Source organism: Coturnix japonica, chromosome 5 (assembly GCF_054131305.1).
Source record: "Coturnix japonica strain WE chromosome 5, WE-NBRP24, whole genome shotgun sequence".
NCBI lineage: Eukaryota > Metazoa > Chordata > Aves > Galliformes > Phasianidae > Coturnix > Coturnix japonica.
The window spans coordinates 29,963,548-29,986,638 of NC_140667.1; the positions used below are offsets into that span (position 1 = coordinate 29,963,548).

A 23,091-nucleotide genomic window follows, 5' to 3' on the forward strand; every position below is an offset into this window, starting at 1 on the left:
CTATCACTCAGGACACATACAAAAAGGCACCTGTGGCCTGAAATGCAGCAGAGCTGATTTTTCTCAGCTGAGTTTGTTGGCAAGTATTATTCAAATACAAATTTCTAAATACTGTGAAGAATAGTCTGTAGTTACCCCGCAGTACCTAATTTAACTGTTTGAGTCTTACTCTCAGTACTTTGATACTGCATATATACAACATACACAGTCTTTCATTCAATCTTTTCTAAAATGAATTAAATAACAGCAACAGAAGCTGTAAAAAGGAAGTAAAGTATTCTGTACTCAGTATAGACTGCAGTAGGCTGTATATAATGCAGAGAGCAACATGCTGTAGAAAACAGCTCACTGTTCATAGAGCCATATTATATTCATACTTAACTTATGTCATAAATCATTAAATCTATTTTTCTGCAATTGCAATCAACCACATCATCTTTTCTGCAAAAGCTCAAAGTTTGCTTTAAGCTCGTTAGGTTGCTTGCCCAGAACATGAGAAGTCATAACCCCACCATCTCTGGATTTCACTGACCACTTTGCCAGAAAACTTCTAGTGTTCAGCCTGAATTTACACAAGGATGGATGAAATCTGTTCTTGTGCTAATATTTTCAGATGGAAAGAACTATCATAGATGTGAAATCAAAAACTACAACTGATTTCCAGCACTATGGCAACCAATCTCATCTAGTACACCTGTCTCTTCTGGGGCAGTACCTGTAACTTACTGTGATCAATCACTCACTGCAGCTGTCCCCACTACAGCTGTTTGCAGTCAGTGTGCTAATGACAGAAACTCCCGGGACTAGTATTTGCACATCATACTATTCAGTTTTTTTCCCTTATATCCTTTATTATAGTCCTTACAGCCATACAGTTCTTCCTGAATTTTGCATTCTTCTTCTCTATTAATGACAAGTGCATGTTTTGCTATTGAGAAATTCAATTGTCATACATTTCTATCTCCAGATGAAGCTTTTTAGTGAAATTATTGAACAGAATTTAAAGACTTACCCCTGAAGAGTTCCACCAGACATTCTCTAGTAACAAAGCTCTTTCAGTGCTACTTGTAATCTTCCTCCCAGTTAACTTCCACACATTATAGTACTCTTCCTGATGAGTGAGTATTGATTACCATGTGCACTGAATGGTAGGGGTCTTGCAGAAATAACATGCTCTTATTTAGGTAAAGGCTGTCTAATACACATTTACCTAGTGACTGATGTGAGGACTTAAATAAATTCTTATAGAACTTAAATAAAGGGGTTATTTTGCCGTTCTCATCTTCCTTAAGCACATTTCTTTCAGGACACAAGATAAAATTAAACATCAGTGTAAAAAATACACCTTTGATCTCACTGCACCACTTGCTACTCTCTGAAAGAAAATAATGCAGAGAAAAACACTATGTGTCGTGCATAAAGAAGGCTGTAGTTCTAAGGTGAAGATACGAAGTATATATTAGCATCCATGTGGACATAAGGAGTATTGCTTTTGCACTGATCCTCAGAAAAAGCCAACAGAAGCTTGAAATAAAGATAAAAACCACTTATAGGCAGGGTTAAAAGCCTTGCTGAAGTCAAGGTAGCAAACATCCACTGCTGTACCCTCAGAGACCCAGCCAATTGTGACATCATAGAAGGTTACCAGACTGGTAAAGCACAATTTTTCCATGGTGAACCCACGTTCCCTGTTCCTGATAAACTTCTGCTCTACTTGCTTGAAGATGACATCCAGAATAAACTGCTCCATCATCTTCCAAGGGACAGAGGTGAGGCTGACTGGTCAGTAGCTTCCCAGTTTCTCCTTGCTCTTTCTGAAGACTGGACAGACACTGCCTTTCCTCCAATACTCAGGCATCTTGCCCATTCCCACAGCCTTTCCAAGATGATAGAGAACTGCTAGGTAATCATTTCTGTCAGCTACCTCAGCACTCATAGGTGCCTCCCAGTGAGGCCCATGGATTTATGTGCACTGAATTTGCCTAGATTATCTCTGATCAGATCCTCCTTGGCCAAGGGGAGGTATTACATTCCCAGGATCTGGGATTCTCAAGGAACAGTTTTAGTAATGAAGACTGAAGTGAAGAAGGCACGTAATGACTTTCCCTTCTCACAAGGACATCTAAAAGTATTGGAGGAAGAAGGTGGCTTTACCAGTAGAAATCTTGTTACTGATTAAATAATAACTGAGAATGGTAGACATATAGTGTGAACTAAGACCAGGTTTCACTGACTGTTTCTCAAAGTTCGCACAGGATTTGGGGTATCATTGCTGCATTAGTTCAGAGAATAATCTTCACAGACAAGGAAACTGTCTCAGTTACAGTTAAGGCAAGAATGTTTTAAAATCAATTTAAGAACCTTATTTTAGAGCTGCTAAACCCACAGCACAAACTCATTATTTTAGTTTGAACTAAAGGGAAAGTAAAGGTAAACAGCATCAGAGAGGCAGCGTGGATGAAAATGTGTCACACTGTCTCATGTAACCGAATCTAGGGTGTGGTGTAGGCTTACTTTCTTATCACAGAACCCATCCCTCAGGCTGTTTACAGTAAGGTGCAGAGCAAGCCAGGCATTTGTAACTCATTTTAGCTCACTTCAAAACCTCTACTACAGTTATCAGCACTTGTATCATCACTAACGTCAAAGCCAGAATTTCTTGATGTAGCATTGATTCTCAGTTCAGAACCGGGAGAAATAATAAGCAGGACCATTAGTAACTCATATGATTCCTGTGCTTTTCTAAGAAGCCAAGGAAATGTCTGCTTAAGAATCCTATCCTATTCTACCCAACTCTATTTTCAGGGTAGAAGAAACTATTAATTGGATTCATTCTCCATAATGATTTATTTTTTTACTTCCTATAGCTTAATTATTTATTTATCTGATTTTAAATGATCCAGGGAAAAAAAAAAAAAAACCCACATCAAGAACCGTCAACAAAATCCATAATAAATTTCCTTTAATCTGTAGGCTGATTTCAAAAAGTCAGCTACGTACACCTCTCTTTTTTGATGTCCTGGTTACTAAAAACCTCAGATATTGTTTCTGTTCTGGTTATTTGTATGATTATTACTAAGAAAAAATAAAGCCCATGTGTTACTATTCATCTCCAGATTCTTTCGTGGGCAGCAGCATGCTAAGCTCTCCAAAGACAAGAAGAAAGCACTTGCTCCTGCCTGACCAAACTTTGTCTAGGCAGGCAAAAGGGGAAATGGGAAAGAATTTAACCATAATTACACAACTGATGGCAAACAATGGAATCCACATTAACTGCATTTAAATCCATACTGCTTTTTGTCTGTAGAACTTAATGGAAAATGAGGAACTCAATCTATTCACTTACTAGAATGTATGTAGTATATTGTACTGGAAGACAATTTTGAGTTCCCTATTTTTTTTTTCTGTTTTCAGTCTGGTTTCCTAAGGAAATGAAACTTGTGCAATCACAGTGGTTGTGTATGGGTGCTATGGGCGTTTGGGTCTAAGTAGCATTTGAACCTGTTGGCAAATTGTAACAAGGTTTGACACAAAGTAGAAGTCTCAAAGATCATGTAATTCCTACAGACCCTGTGCAAATACTGGAACAATTATGCATGCCAGACTGTAGCCAGTTCACAAAAATCATCAGATTCTTGATTTTTTTTTATTTTATTTTTTTTCTTTGTGTGGTAGAAATCATGCTATTTTAGTTTTGATGTTAACAGAACAACATAGATCCCTTCAATTAGGTTTTCTCATTTTCCTCTGTGTTCAGAAATATGTTAATTAAAAAGACAAACAAGCACTACCTGTCATTTCCAGATGTTATATTTAAAGAAAGGAAGAAAAAAGGGAGATTAAATGTGGGGTGAAGCATTGTTTGTGGCTCAGATTATTCATGTTAATGATGTCAATTGTTACACTTAGGCAAAGTTCGGGAGTTGTAATTACAAAAATATCAGTGCAAGGCCTCATTAAAGCTCAGGGAGGGCAAATAATCAGGTTCTAATGTTGGAATATACAGCTTGAGCATCTGTCTCATACTGGAACTTATCTTGCTGCCTACTTGCTTTGCTCCTCTTCCTAGCTGGTGAAGTGCTCTGCCAAGAATATGTGAAGGAAGCTGGAGAAATAGTACGCTTACTTAATCTGAGTCCTACTGAGCAGATCAGGTTTTCTTCCCTTTTCTTAACACAAGTACTTAAGTGAAATTTAACTTTCCACCCTCACTAACTTGAGCAGCCTTCAAAGCACACAATTTCCATTGTGTCATACACATTCACTCAGCATATGCATAAAATTAAAGGAGAGAAAGTGAAGAACTTTTTATATGGGAAGGGCTGAAGAATGTTTTTATTTCAGTTGCTATAGTAATGAATAGAGATAACGATGATTGCACAATCACTGCAATTATACATTTAAACAGGGTGGTACTTTCAAACAATAATAATACAACTGCAGTGCAAGAAAGTACTGTAATCAAGGAACAGTGGGAGCATGCTTATGACTTGTTTATTGGATTCTGATGAAATATGTGATAGAGGAAGGCTGATTTTTTTTTTTAATTTTTTTTTTTTTAACATTTAAATTCAGTATTTTGCTGAATTTCTTTTGTGACCTTGAGTGTCTCACAGATTACATCCACAAAAACATAGCATTAACTAGATGTAATAAGCAATAAATTGCAAGTTAAGGTGTTTGGCCATAGAACCAGAACCAAGAATTTTAAATCACGTGGACTTACAACAGGCTGCATTCTGACCTGGGGGCAGGTTACTGTAGATAAATAAATCCTAGTGAGAGATTCTGTCTTAAATTATAACACATGAAGTGCTTTGTTGAAAGAAAGTGGTTCTATTCCTTTAGGTTATGGCCAGGTTCTTGAGACTTAACTTTCAAAGGACAAGGAAGGCAATACCATTTGTAATGCATTCATAAGGTATTTAAATGCAGTGTCTTAGATGCTAGAGCACTCTCCTAGGATGCAAGATGCCTCAGTTCAATTCCTTCCACTGATTATGGAAATTCAAACCTTAACTCCTACATCTCAGTGGAAAAATGTCTTAAATGGCATGCTATAGGATATTTAAAAGGGAAGAGTGTGCGCTCTCTCCTTTTCAATAATTAAAGAACCACAGGGACTTCAAACATGAACATGGCCAACTATCAAAACACTTTCTTGTGAGAGGAAGAAACTGAGTTCCACTTCTGTTATGTTTAGTACTAAGTACTCCTTGTATCAAGATTTTCAGAAGCAAACCCAGAGAACCAAACAGCTGATAGATGTTGATGAGGCTGAGATGGAATAGCATTGCTGAGTACTTGCAAGCTTGTCAAGGAATAGAGATGCCACCACGGTGAGGAAGAAGCTATGTCAGGATATTAAGAATTTAAATTGAATCAAAAGAGTTTGGAATACAAAATACTCTGTGGACTGAGATGTCCATTAGTACAATTAACATTTAAACTTTGAGGAATTATCATCTCATTAAACAGGTGTGATAAAAACAGCTAATAATAATTTTGAAAAATTAAAAATATCACCTTACACAATATTTAAAGTATCAAAACATTGAATGGATTAGACTGAAGCATGCTATTTAATCAGTCAAAAGATAGCACAAGGGTTTTTTATTGTGTGAGATTTCATTGTTCTTCAAAACATAATCACATCAAAGTAATTGTCTTGCTAAACATTTCTTTTTGAATAATTGTCTTGCTAAATGTATATATACATGTATATATATATTTGTGAGAGCCAAAAATAAACATAAAATAAAAATAAATTTAGAAAAATGAAAAGAAATCAGAAAATAAATCTGTTTCAAAACTCATAAAACGTAATTAAAAACAAAATTAAAAACAAACAGAAACCACCATCTTGTAGTCTATACATAAATAGGAGGAAAATTGAAATATAGAAGCCATGTGACTGAGGTAAACTTGCTGGATAGATGGGTGACCTCCTGAATTGCCTCATATCCCCGATATTCTGAGAAACACTGAAATTGAATTGCAGGGAACAGGAGGACCAGGTAGGTGGTACAGGAAGTGTTGAGGGATACATGTATGCAGTGCTTGAAAATGTGGCTGTATGTTAACTTGAACTACATATATGTAAATTCAGGCACGCAAAAAGAAAAAGTGTCCTTCTCAGTTTTGTGCATTATACTTAAACATGTTCTGTGATTTACACAGCACCTGTGGAGCAACTTATTTAAGCATATTAAATATAATCAAATTGCATATGTTAATTTCAGCATCATCACCACAATGATTAGCATAGCACAGTTTAGAAAATCTGCATGAAAATGAAATGGCTTAGCACATCTACATGTGCTTGACTTTCAGTAGTCCTGACAATGCTAAGCCATATGAGTGCTTCTCAATGGTGGGTCAAAATAAATCCTCAGTAGAGTCTGAACTGTTTTTTTCATTGCCACAACAACAGACTGAGATAAAATATCTTGAAAGGTCTTCCTGTCTGTATACAATTAGTTTACACCTTGTAAAATCATGATTTGAGTATTGGTAGAAACTGATTTTCATTTATGCATATTTTTCTTTCATTATTGTCATTTCCCTCTACTGTGGAAACGACATTAAAATTTTGTCCATACTTTTAAGTAATATCCTGTAGCTGATGCAACTAGCACTGAGAACACTAATGTTTGGCATGCTCTGAAATGTGATGTAAAGCAATCTGCATTAGAATATGCTACTTCAGTTACTCTGGCTTATTAGTCATGCAATTTATTGACAATGTTTTTCCCACTTCCTCTTTGTTTTCTGACTTTTTAAAGAGTGATACTACTAAGTTTAAGCTCAAATCTTGAAACATGCCTGCATTTGACAAGGAAATAGCACAAATCCCTTTTTAAAACCTGTTAGTCATCCTGAACAAACATCGACAATCACCCCTTCAAAATTCCCAGGTAGATAAAATAGAACAGGTAGATAGGAAAACAGAACTCACACCCAAGTAACCATGTCCAGACAGTACCAGAATCTTTCACTAACAGGTTATTTCCAGGTTGTCATAAGACTTCATTGTTCAGATTCACACCTTAGGATTTTAGAAACACTCCAAAGTATTAAAGAAAGATAGCATTAATTTTTTATTTTTATTTTTTTTTTTTTACAAATCATTGAAACAAAACAAAAAGCTGTAAGCAAAGAATTTAAAAAACAAACACACAAATTCCATTTGGAGCTACTAGTTTTGGATGCTTTACCTGTCATTCTTGTAGCCTGACTGCCAGAAATCTTAGCACTGAAGGTGCTGAGGATATGTAGACAACTGTGCATTGTTTTCTAAGCTGAATGTTTACAAAGACACCTGTAATGAAAGTAGAATTTCCTTAACCTAAAAATGTACTTGATCTTTTTAAAATAATATCCAGCTTTCCATTAATTCTTGCATCAATAACAACAGATGACAGAAAGACCTCAGCGACCACTGGCATTGGTGTAGCCACTCTACCTTTGTTTACAACCCTGTTCTGTTGATCCCCCAGCACCAAGAGCTCCATGGTATGCTGGGGTGAGTTTGGGGGAAGATGCTTTTTCTCTCTTGCTTCCTTAGCTGACTCATACTAAGCATGCCAAGAGCAGTGGGAGGAGTAAGCAAAACCAGGTTGGAAGGGAAAAGAGCATTTCCCCTAAAGCAATACAAAAGGAAAGGTGGTCCCTTAGGAGAGAAGGAATCTGGAACTTATTGACACATTGCATTATATCCACCTACATTCAGCATTCAATTGGTGTTCAGTTCACATCAGCACTAGCTTGCACTTAAGGGTGAAATCCCTTTGGAAATGTTTTCTGCCCTGCTTACAAGATCAGAAAGGCAGCAAAGGGCAGAGAAACACCATTCCTAAAACACCCACATTCTGTGAAACCCCTGTGATTACTCCTTTCTCCTCATCTGTCACTCGTACTTCTTCATACAATCCCTACCACTTACATTTGTCAAGGCAAATAGAATGGGCAAAACCATTAATACTGGCCTTCAGCTCTGCAACAGTAAAATCAGATTTTGTGCATTCTGTTTGGAAGTTTCAGAGCAGCTCTATCTGTTGGAAATCATGTATCTACATTTCTTTCCAGTTAAGAGGATCACTGCAATTTTACTTGGTATTCAAAAAACAGAATTTTTAAGTATTACATTAAAGCACACACCCAAAACACCAAAAAAACCCACATTTCTCTGAGCCTGACTTTCATCCTGTCACTTTTGCAAAGGTACTGTCAGAGCCACAACAATTTATCTGTGAAAGTACTTTTAAAAGGTTAAAACAATTCACTTCTATATTTCTAATAAACAGTGTCCCCCCTCCTGGTGCTGACCAAGAGATATCCTGTAAAGGAAGTAGCTAATCACTGTCTCCTTGGAAAATGTTTACAAAGGGACATTGGGGATGATGTTATCTACATCCTGTTTAAGCAGCTGTTTTGTTCTTTTAAGCAGATGGTGAACAAAAAGAGGCATTCTTAGTAGTATTGTTACACTTTTCCTTTCTGAGCCTTGAGTCTCACGTTTCTGGACAGTGAGTGGTCTGTTCGAGAGTGTCAGATGTTTTAACCCCACCTGTCCATATTTCACACACATTTTAAGAAGAAAAAAAAAAGAAAGAAAGAAAGAAAAAGAAAAGAAGACACTGCAACATGATTGGGGTTTTGTGCGGAGTGTGTGGAAGGAGATTTGTTTCCATGCAATTCTTATCAAAATCAGCTCATAAATTTATGTACACCTAAGCATCCTAGTGACCTAAATCAAAACTAATAAAATACATCAATTCTGAAAGATCATAAAGGAGAACAATTTTGTTATGGACTTCTGTAAGGGAGTAGATGTTAGGATAAAATTGCTCCTGGACTCACAGTAAATGTGGGCTTTATATGACAGAGTTTAACATACTTTTTGTTTTAGCAGCACAGAACACAGATTTCAGTTAGTAACATCATTATATTTCACTGAGTGTTACTGTATCATAATATCTCAAAGATGTTGGCTACTTCTGAAATGGTTGGACATAGATGCAAGTTAGCTTAGTTGTTCTTGCAGGCAGATGATCAGTGCTTGCTGAATTTCAGCATTCTTTTAAGTAGGAAAATACATAAGTTAAAATATTTACCCAATAGAAAGGCCAAGATTTTACTTTCAGGACAAAGCCTCAAAGCCACACAAAACCAAGTGTGATCCAATTCAGAAGAATTCCACCAGCTAATAGCAATCTCTAGCGTACTAGAGATGACGTTTCTCTACATTATCAAGATGTACGTTCTTTGGTCTTACTGAAACAACTCATTTTACTCCACCCTTCATCTTCTAGATGAAAACCAGAAATACCTAACAGTTCCAACCCTTCAGTTATCTTTTAGTTACAGTTGAAAGTACAAGACTTGCCCATCAGTAGTTTGAAAATTATCTGCACAAACAAATAATGATAATTCAGACTTATCCACCAGACTAAATCTTCACTTCTACAGTCCACCTTACTTAATGATTACATGCCATCTAACTTCTGGAATCAAAGCTGTTATAAACATCTTTCTATGTGCCTCCTTATGAGCCCCTCCCTACTACATATACATCCATACTGTGATCTGAATGAAGCAGGGGTGCTTGTGAAGGGAATTGCATCTTGCTTTATATTTAGCAGCAGTATCAACATCCATACACACAGTGAGACAAATCAGTCTCCTAATTTTGGATTACACAGTTCTCCAAGGGACTTCAAGGCTTTTAAGAGTAACCTGGATAAAGCTCTGAGCAGCCAGATATGCTCCCACAGCTGGCCATGCTTTGAGCAGGAGGCTGGACTACATGCTACCCGAGGTCTCTTCCAAACCTATTCTTTTTTTTTGCGTCTCTGGTTCTCTGCAGAAACCCTCTTCAAGTCATGTATTTTTCTGACTACCAGCTGGTCTGCCAGAAGATATTGATTTTACCTACAAACTATGCCTTGTCTGTAATTTCCAAGACTCAAAACCACAGACGTTCCATCATGTGGCATGTTCACACCCACATGGATCATCAGTAGGACTGGAATCATTCAATCCATCCCACAGACCTTTAGCACTCAAACTGACGAAATGACTCACAGCACTGTAGTCATCAGCCTAATTGTTCACCGAAGGTGGTGGGGAATTCATGACTGGCAAATACCTGCAACAAAATAGACACCACTAAGCACAGGATGAGTGTATAGCACTGCTTTATATAAATTTGCACATTTTTTCACTGACATATCCCTCCCCACTTATTGTGCTTAAAGGCATACCAATAAATGAGAAACAGTTGTATTCTAGTTTGTCTTACATCCTCAGTTCTAAAAGTAAGATGACATATATATGTTCAAGGCAAAGAAGAGTCAGTTCATTTGTACTGACTTTCTGTGAGAGAAGTCCTCAATGGGCTCAGCTTTGACTACTGACCACTGAAGTGTTTAACAGAAGCAGACTTTACAGCAGATACATCAGTGTAGAGATAGATTGGATAGTTAGACCTATTATTTGCATAGCTACTAACTATGTAACTTGTTTAACATATAATGTATTCAAACCTGTGGTTCTAAACATAAGGAGGCAGCTGCTACTGGATGTCCTCTGTACCTTCTGTTCTAGCAGAAAAGCTGAAGTCTCACAGGCACCTCACTGACAACCCAAAGCACTCAAGAATAGGACAGCCTTTCTTAATCTGACTTAAAAATCAGTTCACACTCCTCTTAATGCACTCTCTGAATGCTACAGTTGTTTCAAGTCACATTCTACAGTCTAAAGATGAATTTTACTGCCACCTCCTTTTGTTTAAGAAGCTATAGCTATCTAGAGAGTTGTCCCAGAACATGCACTGAAGAAGGAAGATATTCCTATCATGACACAAGTGTAAATTCATGAATACTGACTCTGCTGTCAGTCATGTTTCTTTAGAAAGGAGGGCAACACTTCACCTCTGTCCCCTACGGTGAAGCTGCACGAGGAGAAAAACAGCAGAGGGAATTGCCATTGTCTGATAACCTCAGTGGGGTTATCAGACCAAAATCTTCACTAACACTGAAGCTTTCTAAGAATAGAAATCTATGATTAAGCTACTGAAAACAGTCCCGTTCTAGATAACCCTGGCAAAAATTATGACCAGGCCTGGAACAAGACACTAGAAGTGCTCTACTAGCTGCAACAGAGGTTGTTTCATGCTAAGAAAAAGCATTTTAACAGCTACAAACTTCAGCTATAATGGGGAAGGACACTGAAATGATGCTGTCAATGGGGATGCTATTTGTATAAGCTGATCACACACGATAGCCCATCTTTAGCATATCACCGCTTAATTATTATTTTTTCCAAACTGTTAGCAGCTCTAACTGAAGAGAACTTATTAAACCCAATTATTTTGATTACTACTTATTTGCACAATGTAAGTTGATCCAGCAGAGGCTTTTCGTATTTTCACTGTGCTGTCCTTCATTCCAGTTGTATTAGCAATCTTTTCTCCTTCTCAGGAGCTGCTTCCCACACTGGATTGTCTGACAGGCTTTCTTAACACGGTCTGCCGACCCCACCACTCTGCAGAGCCCTCTGTCACCACCAGAGAACTTCCTCACTCGTCATTCCAGCAGGACACTTGAGTGCCTTTGTAATTGGACTGAGATTTCACAGAGATATAAGTAAAACAGATTTAGGTGAAAGCTGCTGGAAGAATGCGTGCAGGACACCATAAGGTATATTTAAAGCAGTTGTCTACTTCAGCTCTGAGAAGGAAAAAATAAAAGGATTATCTTGCCCTTCAGTGGAGCAAGTCTGGTTTGGACACAGACCAGGTATGAATCTACTTCACAATAGGAGGACACGTCACCTGGAGAAAGTTACATTCATGGATCGACATACTGGGATGCTGTACAGGTACGTGAGTTGCAAACGTATTTTTTATGAGGCTGTATAAGACTTGCTTATGGATTAACTCCTGATCAAAAAGCTGGAGAGTACACTTTGCATCAAAGCCTCGTTTGTCTTTGAATGTACACATATGCATGAACTCAAGGGAACCACAATTAAAGAAAAGATAGCTGGGATATACTGTCTAAAGCAGAAGGTGGCAGGGATCTTGGCTTACCAACATAGATGCTGCAGAGAACATCGCAGATGACACGACTCGTGGCCTTGGATGTACATCACGTATTTGTATTTCATAAATCACAACGATCTTCAAGCTGGACATGAGCTCGATGCTTACTCAGAGGAATGTCACCCTATGAATCACAGGGTGATTTCCAGAGGCATGCCGGGTTTTCCTTCCACTTGCAGGTTTGTAGTCAGGTCTGCGCAGCTTTGGTACCACAGCAGGAGTAACCATGAACCTGAGGAAATGGCAGCAAACCGTGGCCTTGGTGAATCTGGTCATTTTGGACACCTGGAGAGAAGTGTGTCCTGGTTGCTGGCAGGGAATTACTCAGAATACCGAAATCTTACAAGTTAAAGAAGTAATTTATGAGAACCGCCCCTGTCTCAGCATGAGGTACAATGGCCTTTTGGTGCGCAAACAGAGCTCTCAGAACAACAAAGCCTGAGTGCCCTGTGACTTCCTGCTGCTCAGGTACCCATGTTTCTCACTACAACACCTTTCGGTCACACCCTAAGTTACTGAGTTTTACTTTCAGCTTTACTGTCGGGTCATTTCTTCTCTGAAATGACAATCGACGGCTGAAACTGGGCAGTTAAGGTGTGAGTGTTTATGAAATACAGCACTTAGTTAAACTAGAAGGACGGTGAGAGGTGGGAGCTGAGCCTTTCCCAGCCCTCCGCCGCCCCCCGCCCCGCCGGCCGCCGCCGAGCAGCCAATCAGCGAGCGCAGGAGCGGGACGCGTGCGGGTCCTCACCGCCCGCAGCGCGTCGGCGGCAGCGCCACGAGGGTGGGGAGCGGCGAGACACGCGTGACCTGCAGGTCCGGCCCCCGTGGGCCGCCCCGGGTGGGAGCCCGCGCCGCACGCGGTGCCACGGGCAGCGGAGCGTGTCGGGGTACCTGGTAAAGTCGACGGTTCGGAGAAAAGCACCGCGATAGCTCAGCACTTCCTCCTGCCGATAAGATCTCCGCCGCTCTTGGCACGGGCGGCGGCTGCTCCGCTCGAGCCGCTCTAAGGCTCCTCCTGAGGCGGGACGGGGGCGATGCGCGGGGCCGCCCCGCTGTCCCCACCGCCCCGCGCAGTCCGGCTCCTTGCGGCCGCGCGGAGCCGAAACCGGCGCCGGCATGGGAACCTTGGGCAAGAAGAGAGAAACTCAGTGAGTCGGCGGCGCGGGGGCCGAGGCGGCGAGAGGGGCGCGGGGCTCCGCGGGTCGGGAGAGACGGCGGAGCGGCCGGGAGGGACGGGGCTCCCCACCCGAGCGGGCGCGTGTGCGGAGAGCCGTCCGAAGGAGCGGCCGGAGCGGGCGGCTCAGCCGGAGAGGCGGCCCCGCTACCTGCGCGGCGTCGCCGACGGAAGAAGAGCCGCTTCTCGGTGTCAGCGCTGCGGGCGGCCCCGTCCCGGCTCCAGCGGCGTGCCGGGGTGTCCGGCGTGCTTTTCTAGTGCCTTCTCCGAGCTGAAAAGGCGCTGTGCGGGGATCCGCGCTAATTGACGTGCCATCGGTTTCGGATGTGTCACTCGCGGAGCGCTGCCAAGTCGGCCACGGTGTTATTGTTGTAAACTTATTGCTGGAGGATGTGGATGGTTCTCCTTTTGCGTGCTGCTCGGTATTGACACTGTTGTCAAGACCTAACTTATCTGCTGCTGTGACTCTGAGTGCACCCTGTGCCTAAGAGCCGCTGGAATAAAGTGAGGAGGGAGGGTTAATCTTGCAAAAAGACAACCCTGAAAGCTAAGCAGGCCTCGCTCTTTTTTTGTCAGAGAACAGGAAGTCAGATCGCACAGAGAGGGGGGAAATCTAGAGAAAAGGGGAAGGGAGAACATTCTTTGCATAGCCAGTGTTTAGATTCACTGTAGGAAAGTTAAGTGATGGCCACTGCCTCTGCAGTCAGGTCTGCGTTCTTCTGGCCATGAGGGGCATGAATGACCTCATCTGTAGTTTCATGGCTTTTCCAGTGTGGAAATGAGTCAGAAATTTTAAGCTAAGGCCTGAAACTCACTGAGATGAGGTAGGGTCTGATCTGTCTTTGTTAGGTTTCTTTATTTCTAAATTGAACCAGGAGCATGGGATATCCGCACCATCTCTGCCTGTCTGTCTTATGCACACTGGATACATTTCTGTGCCTTTTCTTCTTGAGGCTGTCTGTTTATTAATAAAGTTTTCAGTAGTGTTCTGTCTAAGGAAAGTTGTATGAAGGCTTAAGACAGCAACAGGAAGAAGCTGCAGTAACTTACTTAGGAACATGGAATATGGTGGTCTGCACACTGACTCTGAAATAAGCCCAAAGCTTTCACTGAAACAAGTGGCTGTTGCCATTTTGTGAATGGCATGGTCATGCTCTCAAGTCAAGATTTTGAATCAGTTCCTGTTATTTGCACACGAACATGTATCAGAATGCTGTACTACTTTAATATTTTGTACAGAATGATGAGCTTGCATGCAAACAATGAACACAATATTATCTGTAGATTACTGTGTAACAATGTTCCTGTTTTGTGGGTTATACATTGTAGTACTGGAAACATAACTGTCAGGCAAAGAAATAAGATTTGTGGCAATCTGACAGATCATTTAAGGAATCATAGAATCACAGTGTTGGAAAGGACCTACAAGATCATCTAGTCCTATTACCATACCTACAGAAAAACCACTAAACCATATCTCCTAGCTCACTATCCAGATGCCTCTTGAACACTGCCAAGGGATGGCGACTCTACCACCTCCCTGGGCAGCCATTCTAGTGCCTGACCACTCTCTGAGAGAATAAGTTCCTTCTTATGTCCAGTCTAAACCTCATCTGATACAACTTGTGGCCATTTCCTCGGGTCCTTTTTGTTGCCTGGGAGAAGAGGCCAAGCCCCTCTTCATCACAACCTCCCTTCAGGAAGTTGTAGAGTGCAGTGAGGTCTCCCCGGTTACAGAATGCTATAACTGTGCTCTACTGTCTATGTTTAGCAGGAAAAAGATGTCATTTACTGAGCAGACTCTTAGGTACACTTACCAAGTGGAAGGGTTGTGTCTTTCACCAGCCTATCTACCTAGAGTTCATTGCCCTTTAAATCTCTCCTTTTTCATGTCGTTTAAAATTTGTTACTCACCCTTGTACTTACTTCACTATTGTGCTTTCTTCTAGGCAACCTGCCCAAGGATGCAGCACTGCCCCTGAATCGTCACTTGAGCTGAAACAGATCAGTCATTGTCACAGCCATTCAAATCTTACCCAAGTCACTATGGTGCCTTTGGGGCACTTAGCCAAAGGGGCGACTTTGGAAGATCTTCTTGAAACCTGCATTCAGTCTTTTGGTGAGTATCTGGAGGTTTTTGGAATAGTGTGAATGTGTTTCTATAGCGGTTGCTTTTAGGCCATTTACCAGTGAATACACTGATATATTAATGAAGTAGAAAAGCTTAACTGAACATTATGTATTCTGTAAGCATTGGCATCTATTTTATGGGTTTATGAATATGTATATAATACGTGCTAATTAATGTTGGTATTTACCAAACCAATACTTGAAGGAACAGCAACAACAACAAAATAATAAGTTAATATTTCTAATGCTATAATATGCAATAAATCTCACATGTTTAATACAAAAATTTTGAAGTGAGCAGAGCTGGTTTTATAATGTAGGTGAAGTAATATTAGATTACTGCTTACATTATCAGTGTAGAAAATTTAAAGTTGCCTCTCCATAAAGAGAAAGAATCCAAATAAAAATTGCATCTGTATAATTTTTGAGCCTGTTAGTTATGTGTTTCTTTTTACCTCAAGGATTGTAGTACACGGACACTGATGATTATTGCCTAAGCCCTGTATTCTTAGTGTCCTTTTTATTTTTCTTTTTTTTAACTATTAAATGTGTTTGGTTTTTATATTATTAAAATATATTAGTACTGACGGTGCTCAAGAGGGTTCTGAATATTTTGCAGATAAGGTATTTGTTTGTAAGCCCTCTGTCTTTCAGTGTTTAGAAACAGCGCCTTTCTGAAAGTCTTACAAAGTTTTCTTGCAGAGCAGTCCTTAGGTACTCAACAAACTCAAAGGCCTACTCACCTCTAGAATAATTAATCTGTGCAGTTAAATAGTAACACTGGATGCTGATCAAGTGTTGCAACAAGTACTATACAAACAATTACTAATCTTTCACACCCATTGGAAATGCATTAATGTTAATATACTGTAAAGCTTTATATTCAGCGTGTGCAGAGAAATGCATGTTTGAGAGAAGTTAATAAAACATGCAATTATCATTTCTTTTTGACTCCTTTTCTCATTCAGTTCATTGTTGTGTAAAGAACATATCCACTGAATTTTTATAAAGCCCCAGTTCCTAAAAAAACGTTGGTTAATCTGTAAGTTTTGGTTTACTGGAAGTGAGACAAGGCATCTAAAGCACATGTAAGACTGTTGTACGGTTATAATATTGAGTAAGAAGTGTTACACCGGTGCTTATTCAATAACATAATTTTTCTTAACAAAAATAGGGGATACTAAAAGTATAAGTTCTTCAAGTCTCATGAAAGGTTGCATCAGGATGAATAGGCTGAATCCCAAAAGATATTTGCTAAAAACAAAGGCAATAGGAAAGCCAGAACATGAGGTAGAGCAAGAATTCATAAAAAGCAGTGTGATGAGATATTGAAGGCAGAAAACTTAAAAAGGAGCACAGGTCCTGAGTTTAGTCTAGAAGAATTGTAGAGGTTTGAAACAACTCTCAACAGTGTGAAGATGAAGAAAATGATTATATAGGGCAATTATTCTAAGTATTTTACACATCTTGAAAGATGACCTTTTCAACATTACAAGTGGCTAAAAGATACCGTTGCAGCTATGATCTAGATTGACAAGAAGAGCCACAGAGTTCAAATGAATGCATCATATTTGGTTGCCTTAGAAAGGAAAGGGAAACACTGCATATAAGTGGAGCCAACAGTAACATTTATAGATGAAAAAGTGGTTACACGGAAAGAAAGAGAAGTCGTAATAGGGAAGTGGCGTAAAAAGAAAAATCAAAGCAAGGGGAATGGATATAGAGGAAGAGCAGTGGGTAGCATAAGGTGATGGAAAAGACTAGAAAACATGTTGTTTAGAAGGTCTGGATTCACTGGAATATCTCCAGCAGAGAGATTGATTCTGAATAGAAAGTGAATTCAATATAGTGAATTGGTGACGAGTTGTCTGAACTTGTGACTTCAGGAAAACAAAGTGATATTAGATTTAGTATTATTATGCTATCTCCTTGTTTTGTCAACAGTGAAGCACTGCAAATTTACTTAAAACCACCTAATAAACAGTCCTAAGAGCACACTTGGCAGTACTAATTTATACAAACAGATGTGTTTTACTGGGAAAAAAAAAACCACCTGAAGGTCATGAACAAACTAAGAAATCACTAAAATGTCACAATTTCAATATCATGGAGGTATTTGTATCTTTAGCCTTCATGTGGAAAATGTTATGTATTTGCCTCATTTAAGTATTGCAAGCACACATGCTTCAGCACATCGAAGAGATATGCTATCCTAGAATTCAGGAACTTCAGTTGCTGCAAGGCAAGACAAGTATGCACAGCAGAAAAAAGAAATCACAAAACATCTTTTTAACTGTCTGTTACCATGCAGGGTCTCTGATTTCTTGATAGATGTGAGTAGAGAATTTTAGGAAAGCAATAGATTTATTTTTTTCCCCCCTGGAGTACATGTATATTTTATGTAGTATAATTCTAGGTGGAAACTCAGATATGAAAAGCTGCAGTAAAGTTAGTTTATACTGGATTCTTCAGTAGGAAAGAAGGTATATTAAAAAAAAAAAGGGGGTTTAAAACCACGGGAACTCTTTTTGAAATGCATTAAAATATTATCTTTATAGACTAATAACATTCTTAATAGAATTTATGTGAACTTAGTTCGATTTGTAGCCTCTAATGGTCATAATAAACTTCAGATTGTGATGTAAAATTTTCTGTAATGCCTGATCAGTGAGTGCTAAATCAACTTGTTGCTTCAGTGTGGGTTAAAGGGAGTGTTTGTAAACAAATCTTAGAAATTCAGTAAACCATTTCAGGACTAATCTGGATGAAAGATGACACATAGTTACTGCAACAGAACTGAGAAATCTGGCAGAGAAGCTGGTTGTACAAGCACTATTTGTTTATAGTTAATGTTTTGCAGAACACAGAAGTAACTGCATTAGTGGAATATTATAGTTCTGTGAACTTCTAGAATTTGCTCTACTCACTTTTGCATCAGTATCACATAAAAAAATTGTCTTCTTAGACTGCCTTCTAAGAAAAACCCACTTTACTCCCAACATAAGGTACATTCTTCCAGTCTAGATACAACATTAAGTAAACAATAAAACAATCATAGCTCAAGTACCGAAGTTGTCATTATGTTCAGAATTTACCAAATACCAAGCTGTAACAGAATTCTAATTAGAATGTAGTTACATCTTTTATGACATATGTCTTTTACGTCTCTTAATACATAATCACACACACAGAAGAGAGCTTTCAGTATTTATATTTTCCTGGTCAGTCATTTCTTTTTGTCTCATGCTCCACAAACTTGCAGGGGGCACAAACATGCCCCTGCAGCCTAGGTTGAATGTTGAAGTCCCTAGTTCCCCAAAGAGTCATTAAAATTTGTACAGTTTGTTATTCTGTATTAAAATGGCATTGATCACTGCATGCGATTTGATAAAATACAGTTAGGAAAATCTACTGTTGCTTAGCAATGGAAACTATGTTAATGAACAATTAATGACATTGTGGGAACAGAAGAGTAGCTGCTGTTCTGTAGAATGCTAAGTGCTATTTAGCTAACTGTTAAAGCTAATTGTGATTGTACTAAAATGAAAATTAGTTCCTTTTTTAACCTGATGCCTGCAGAATTTCTTTTTTCCACAAAGAAGTGAAACATTTTAGATTTCATTGCATATATTTTAAAGTTCTAATTAACTAGTTTGATTTTGGTCTTTTCAACATAGTTGTCCAAAGTCATGAAATAACAAAAGAAAATGCATAGAACTTAGACTACCTGCTTTATAAAGTCTCCCACTTACTAATACTTACTACAGGGGTATGACAGCAAATTATATATTCAAACCCTCTAATTCTAACCTCAGAAAAGCAATATAACTCCTGTTTATCCGTGCACAAAAGCATAGATACAATAAGAAAAGAATTCATTCTACTGAGAGTATTTATGAGTTTGTTTTCTTCTTGGTGTATGTATGAAACAGAAGCAAGCAATAGTTTCTTGTTCCTTAAGCTTCTCGGTGCATTTTACTTTGTGTTACTTAGTTTCACACTAAAGAATATACAAATCAAACCTGTCAGTATTTTGCTGCATTTTGTCAGGTACTTTCCTCGTATTGCATTTTTATAAGTCTGGGAAAGAAGGGGCTTCACTTGAAGTATTACACAGTACAATACATCTTTCTATTACATAGTATAGGCTTGAGAAGAAAAGCCAAGATAATTCTCCAAACACTTTTAAAACTCCCATTGCTAAGGTCAGAATATGGAAGTGCGAGAGCTGGGAAAAAGCAAAGATGGAAGAGCACCCATTAGAGCCACTCAGATTATACTTGCATTGGGACTGACTTTCAGGAATCCCTGAACTCTTCAACTTTCATGGTTGAATACATATTGAAACCATATGAAGAATTCAGTGCCCAGTGCCAGCCATATTGTGATCATTTAGTGGTATGCTATAATACCCTTTAAAATATGGAACTCCTCTGGCAGAAGCTGTAATGTGCAATGTCAAGAGCTTCTCTTCTAAGGTTCCGTTTGTACATACCTGAAAGTTATGCATGGTACTTTGGTACATTTAAGTTCATAGTGAAGCTGCATTGTCATTTTCTTTATTTGTTCTGTTTTGTTGGGTTTTTTTGCTTTTTGGTAAGCCTTGTATTTTTGGTCTATGGTCAACAAGGGCTTTTCCAGTCTCAAGACAGGACAAAGGCACATCTCCATCTACTGAGTTAGAAAATGCTTGTCACATAGTCTCTAAACACTAATGCCAGAAATATATCTAGAAGTTAAACCAGAGTCTGGGATGCTAACGTATGTAAGGAAGAGAAACATGAAACAGTATGTCTGGAATATCACAGCAGAATTTAGGGTAGAAGTATGAGTCAGCAATGAAAATTAAGGCCAGAAACTGGGGCCTAATCTATCTGTAACATCTTGAGGTCTCTGAGAGGAAAGATGCTTGGTGTCTGCTGGTTTGTTTTAGTTTGAACCTTTGGATGTGGCTGACTTTGTGCTTCCTCAGACCAGATGATTGGCTGCCCCAGGATTGATCATACAGAGTATCACTGTAAAAATGCTGCAGTTCTAGGATGAGTAAGAGCTGAGCACGTAGTTGAATTCAGTGGTTATCTAGCAATACTGGGCTCAGAATTTTCTGATCCCATTCTAGATGTCTTGTTTTATCCACCAGAGCTTACACACTGTTGTTGCCAGGCACTACACCTGGATTACTCAAGAGTTGCCTGTAGCTCAAGAACTACACATGGCTCCTCCAATATCATGATTAATAGCTTTGAAAAAACTTGAACACTCAAATTATGATTGGTAGGCTTTGTAGAAAAAGACCAATTAAAAAGATCTCGTTTGCCAGAAGTCAATACTTTAACTATACTATAGAACAATGAAAATTAGTGCACAGAGGGGGTGTTAACATTTTACTTTTTGTGCTTGATTTGAATTTCCAAGGCTAATGGAACACTTTCCACCCACATTTCATTTGGTTTCTCTTGAAGAACATTTTAATTTCTCAAAATCATCCCATTTCCCCTTGACAAGAACATTCATCCTCTTGTTTTCATTTCAAAGAATTACCCACCCAGAGCTTTCTGCAAGAGGTAGCTCTCCAAAAGCTGTTTCTGAGAGAGTAATGTCTTTCCCTTGAGATTTCTACTCCCTGGTGTTCCCTACTCTCACGTGGAGTAGTCTTGGACGCATATTAGATTTGCTTGTGCCTTGGTCATATCTGCATTGTTAATGAGTGATTGGAAGAACTTTTTTCCCTTCCTGTTCTGTAGACTTCTGTATTGAAGTGTGAAGTAGACTTAGAGAAACATCCAGTCTATGACTGATTTTTTTTTTTAATATGCTGTGTGTTGTGAACAACCATCATTTGTAGAATTAAGTTTAAATATGAGAGCCTTTTGCCTAATCTTTGTAAGGTCATTGTAATTAACTTATACTATTTCTGAAAGAAAGACATCAGGTAGACAAAAACTCCCAACATATTAACAAAGCAAAACAACAACAAAAAACTCCACTACCACTCTGCAGAATACTATATAGAATACTACTATAGAATACCATAATGCAACATCAGTAGAGCAACCAGTGACTTTCATCTTTGCTCTTAATAAAACTGCTTGGCAGTTGCCTGATGATTTGTCATTACATTGTTCTTTGTGCTAGGTTTGATAATGACTGGAAAGCTTCAGGTAGATTACAAGAAATTATTCATATTCTTAGTAGTTTAGTCACTGATCACGTAATATCAGTGTTCTATGATTCACATCTTATACATTTCAAATGGTGCACCAGATGATAGAGTTGAACCTGATGCTAAAGAAATGCTTATAAAATGAGTGCCTCTTAGACCTAGTAAAAAACATTTCTTTCTTGCAAAATGCAGCTCAATTAAGACCTTCCTGGCATTCTTCCTGTTGCCTAATGATTGCATTCATAGGTAGGAAGGTATCAGGACCATGGTACTGCCTATAGAACATTTTCTAGTGAATACATTTGTCATAAGCTTGGGATTGTAGTGAAAAATAGGTAGTTTGCTCTTACTGCCTTTCTTATTAGCCTTAGTACTTGGGTACTTCTAACTATTCTAGAAACACATGATATTTCAGTTATATCTAAATCACACATCGCGGGGAGCCACTAATTGGTTCATGCACAAGAATGACTGACAGGCCTAGCTTAGTCCTATATTTTTGTATTCTCATGCATGTAGTTAAAAGTATATTGAGTTCTTACTTCCTTTTTTGCTTCAGAGAACTTCTATAAAAATATCTTTAGTGCATTTACAAAAGAAAAAAAGAAATGTAACTTGCAGACAATTCTAAGGCTATGCAGTATTTTGCAGCACTCTGTTAAGGTAAATCGACTAACTGAAATACACTCATGCTACTTTCTTTAGTGTTCACTCTGGTTTTTGCTCAGCAGAGTATGTGGTTAGAAACAGATACACAAACGGAAATCAAAATGAGTCTCAGACTTTAAGAAAAAACAACAAACCTTGTGGTGGATCAAGAGAATGCTATAGAGGCATTCAGAGAGACTCTCCCAACTGAGTCAGTAAAACCCCCAAAAGCACCTTCCCTGTTTGCACAAAGATAGTTTACCATAACTTCTGTAACTTCCTTACACACAGTTATGTTTAGCAGGTTATGTCTCTGAAAAGAAGTTGCCTGCTGGTCAGTGACAGTTCTGAAACTGAGCTGGACTCTTTTCTTGCTGAAAGTCAATGTTTAGCTTTTTTTTTTTTTTTAATTAGTGATTTATGCAATACAAATAGAAGAATCAGACCTAATGTTTTTCTCTTTACTAACATCATTCATTAATGGGGTACTTCCTCCCCCCCCCCCCCCCCCCCAGAAAAAGAACCATCTCTTTTATAGATTTGGCAGGATATTTGATAATGATTGTATTTGTAAAATTATCTGCTCCTACAATCCCATACAGGTTTGCTGCTTTGTGCTAAGCTGTACTAGGAACTGATAAGACTTTTGTCTGCAGTGTGTATTTTGTTTTTTAGACCATCACAAGTACAAAGCTTTTCTTAGTGCAATCAAGCCTTTTAGTCACTGGCTAAGGGTAGGAATGAATAGCATAAAATTCAGTTCTGTTTCATTGTATGAAAGATAATTGCTCTATTGTAACAATATCCACCTCTGCTGTGAGGTAGTTGGATCTGGATGTTTTAAAGCATAAATTCACTTCTGTTAGG

The 23,091-nt window shown here is 38.8% G+C and overlaps 2 protein-coding genes across 6 annotated transcripts in view; one reads left to right on the forward strand and one right to left on the reverse strand.

Moving 5' to 3' along the window:
• Positions 1–7,076: 7,076 nt before the first annotated feature.
• LOC107314954 (uncharacterized) lies at positions 7,077–13,227 on the reverse strand. The gene is made up of 3 exons (XM_085550374.1): positions 13,001–13,227; positions 12,095–12,338; positions 7,077–10,150 (listed from the first exon to the last, which is right to left on the reverse strand). Exons 1-2 carry the CDS (start codon positions 13,225–13,227, stop codon positions 12,215–12,217), a joined length of 351 nt encoding a protein of 116 aa, XP_085406500.1. The 3' UTR covers positions 7,077–10,150; positions 12,095–12,214.
• The window catches only part of RASGRP1 (RAS guanyl releasing protein 1), a 32,174-nt gene continuing 22,207 nt past the window's right edge, over positions 13,125–23,091 (forward strand). For all 5 annotated transcript variants that reach the window (XR_014947162.1, XM_015864822.3, XM_085550370.1 and 2 more), the window contains exons 1-2: positions 13,125–13,257; positions 15,233–15,402. Coding sequence is in view for 4 of the 5 variants with exons in the window: in XM_015864822.3 (XP_015720308.2) it covers positions 13,226–13,257; positions 15,233–15,402 (202 nt within the window). In the remaining variant the exon portion in view is untranslated. The remainder of the gene's footprint in view (positions 13,258–15,232; positions 15,403–23,091) is intronic.

Bases quoted from the DNA above. Each gene is read 5' to 3' on its own strand.
- LOC107314954 (XM_085550374.1), bottom strand. From the start codon at position 13,227: ATGCCGGCGCCGGTTTCGGCTCCGCGCGGCCGCAAGGAGCCGGACTGC. The intron at 12,339-13,000 runs GTACCCCGACAC...CCATTTCCTCAG, and splicing joins CGAACCGTCGACTTTACCAG to GTTCATGGTTACTCCTGCTG.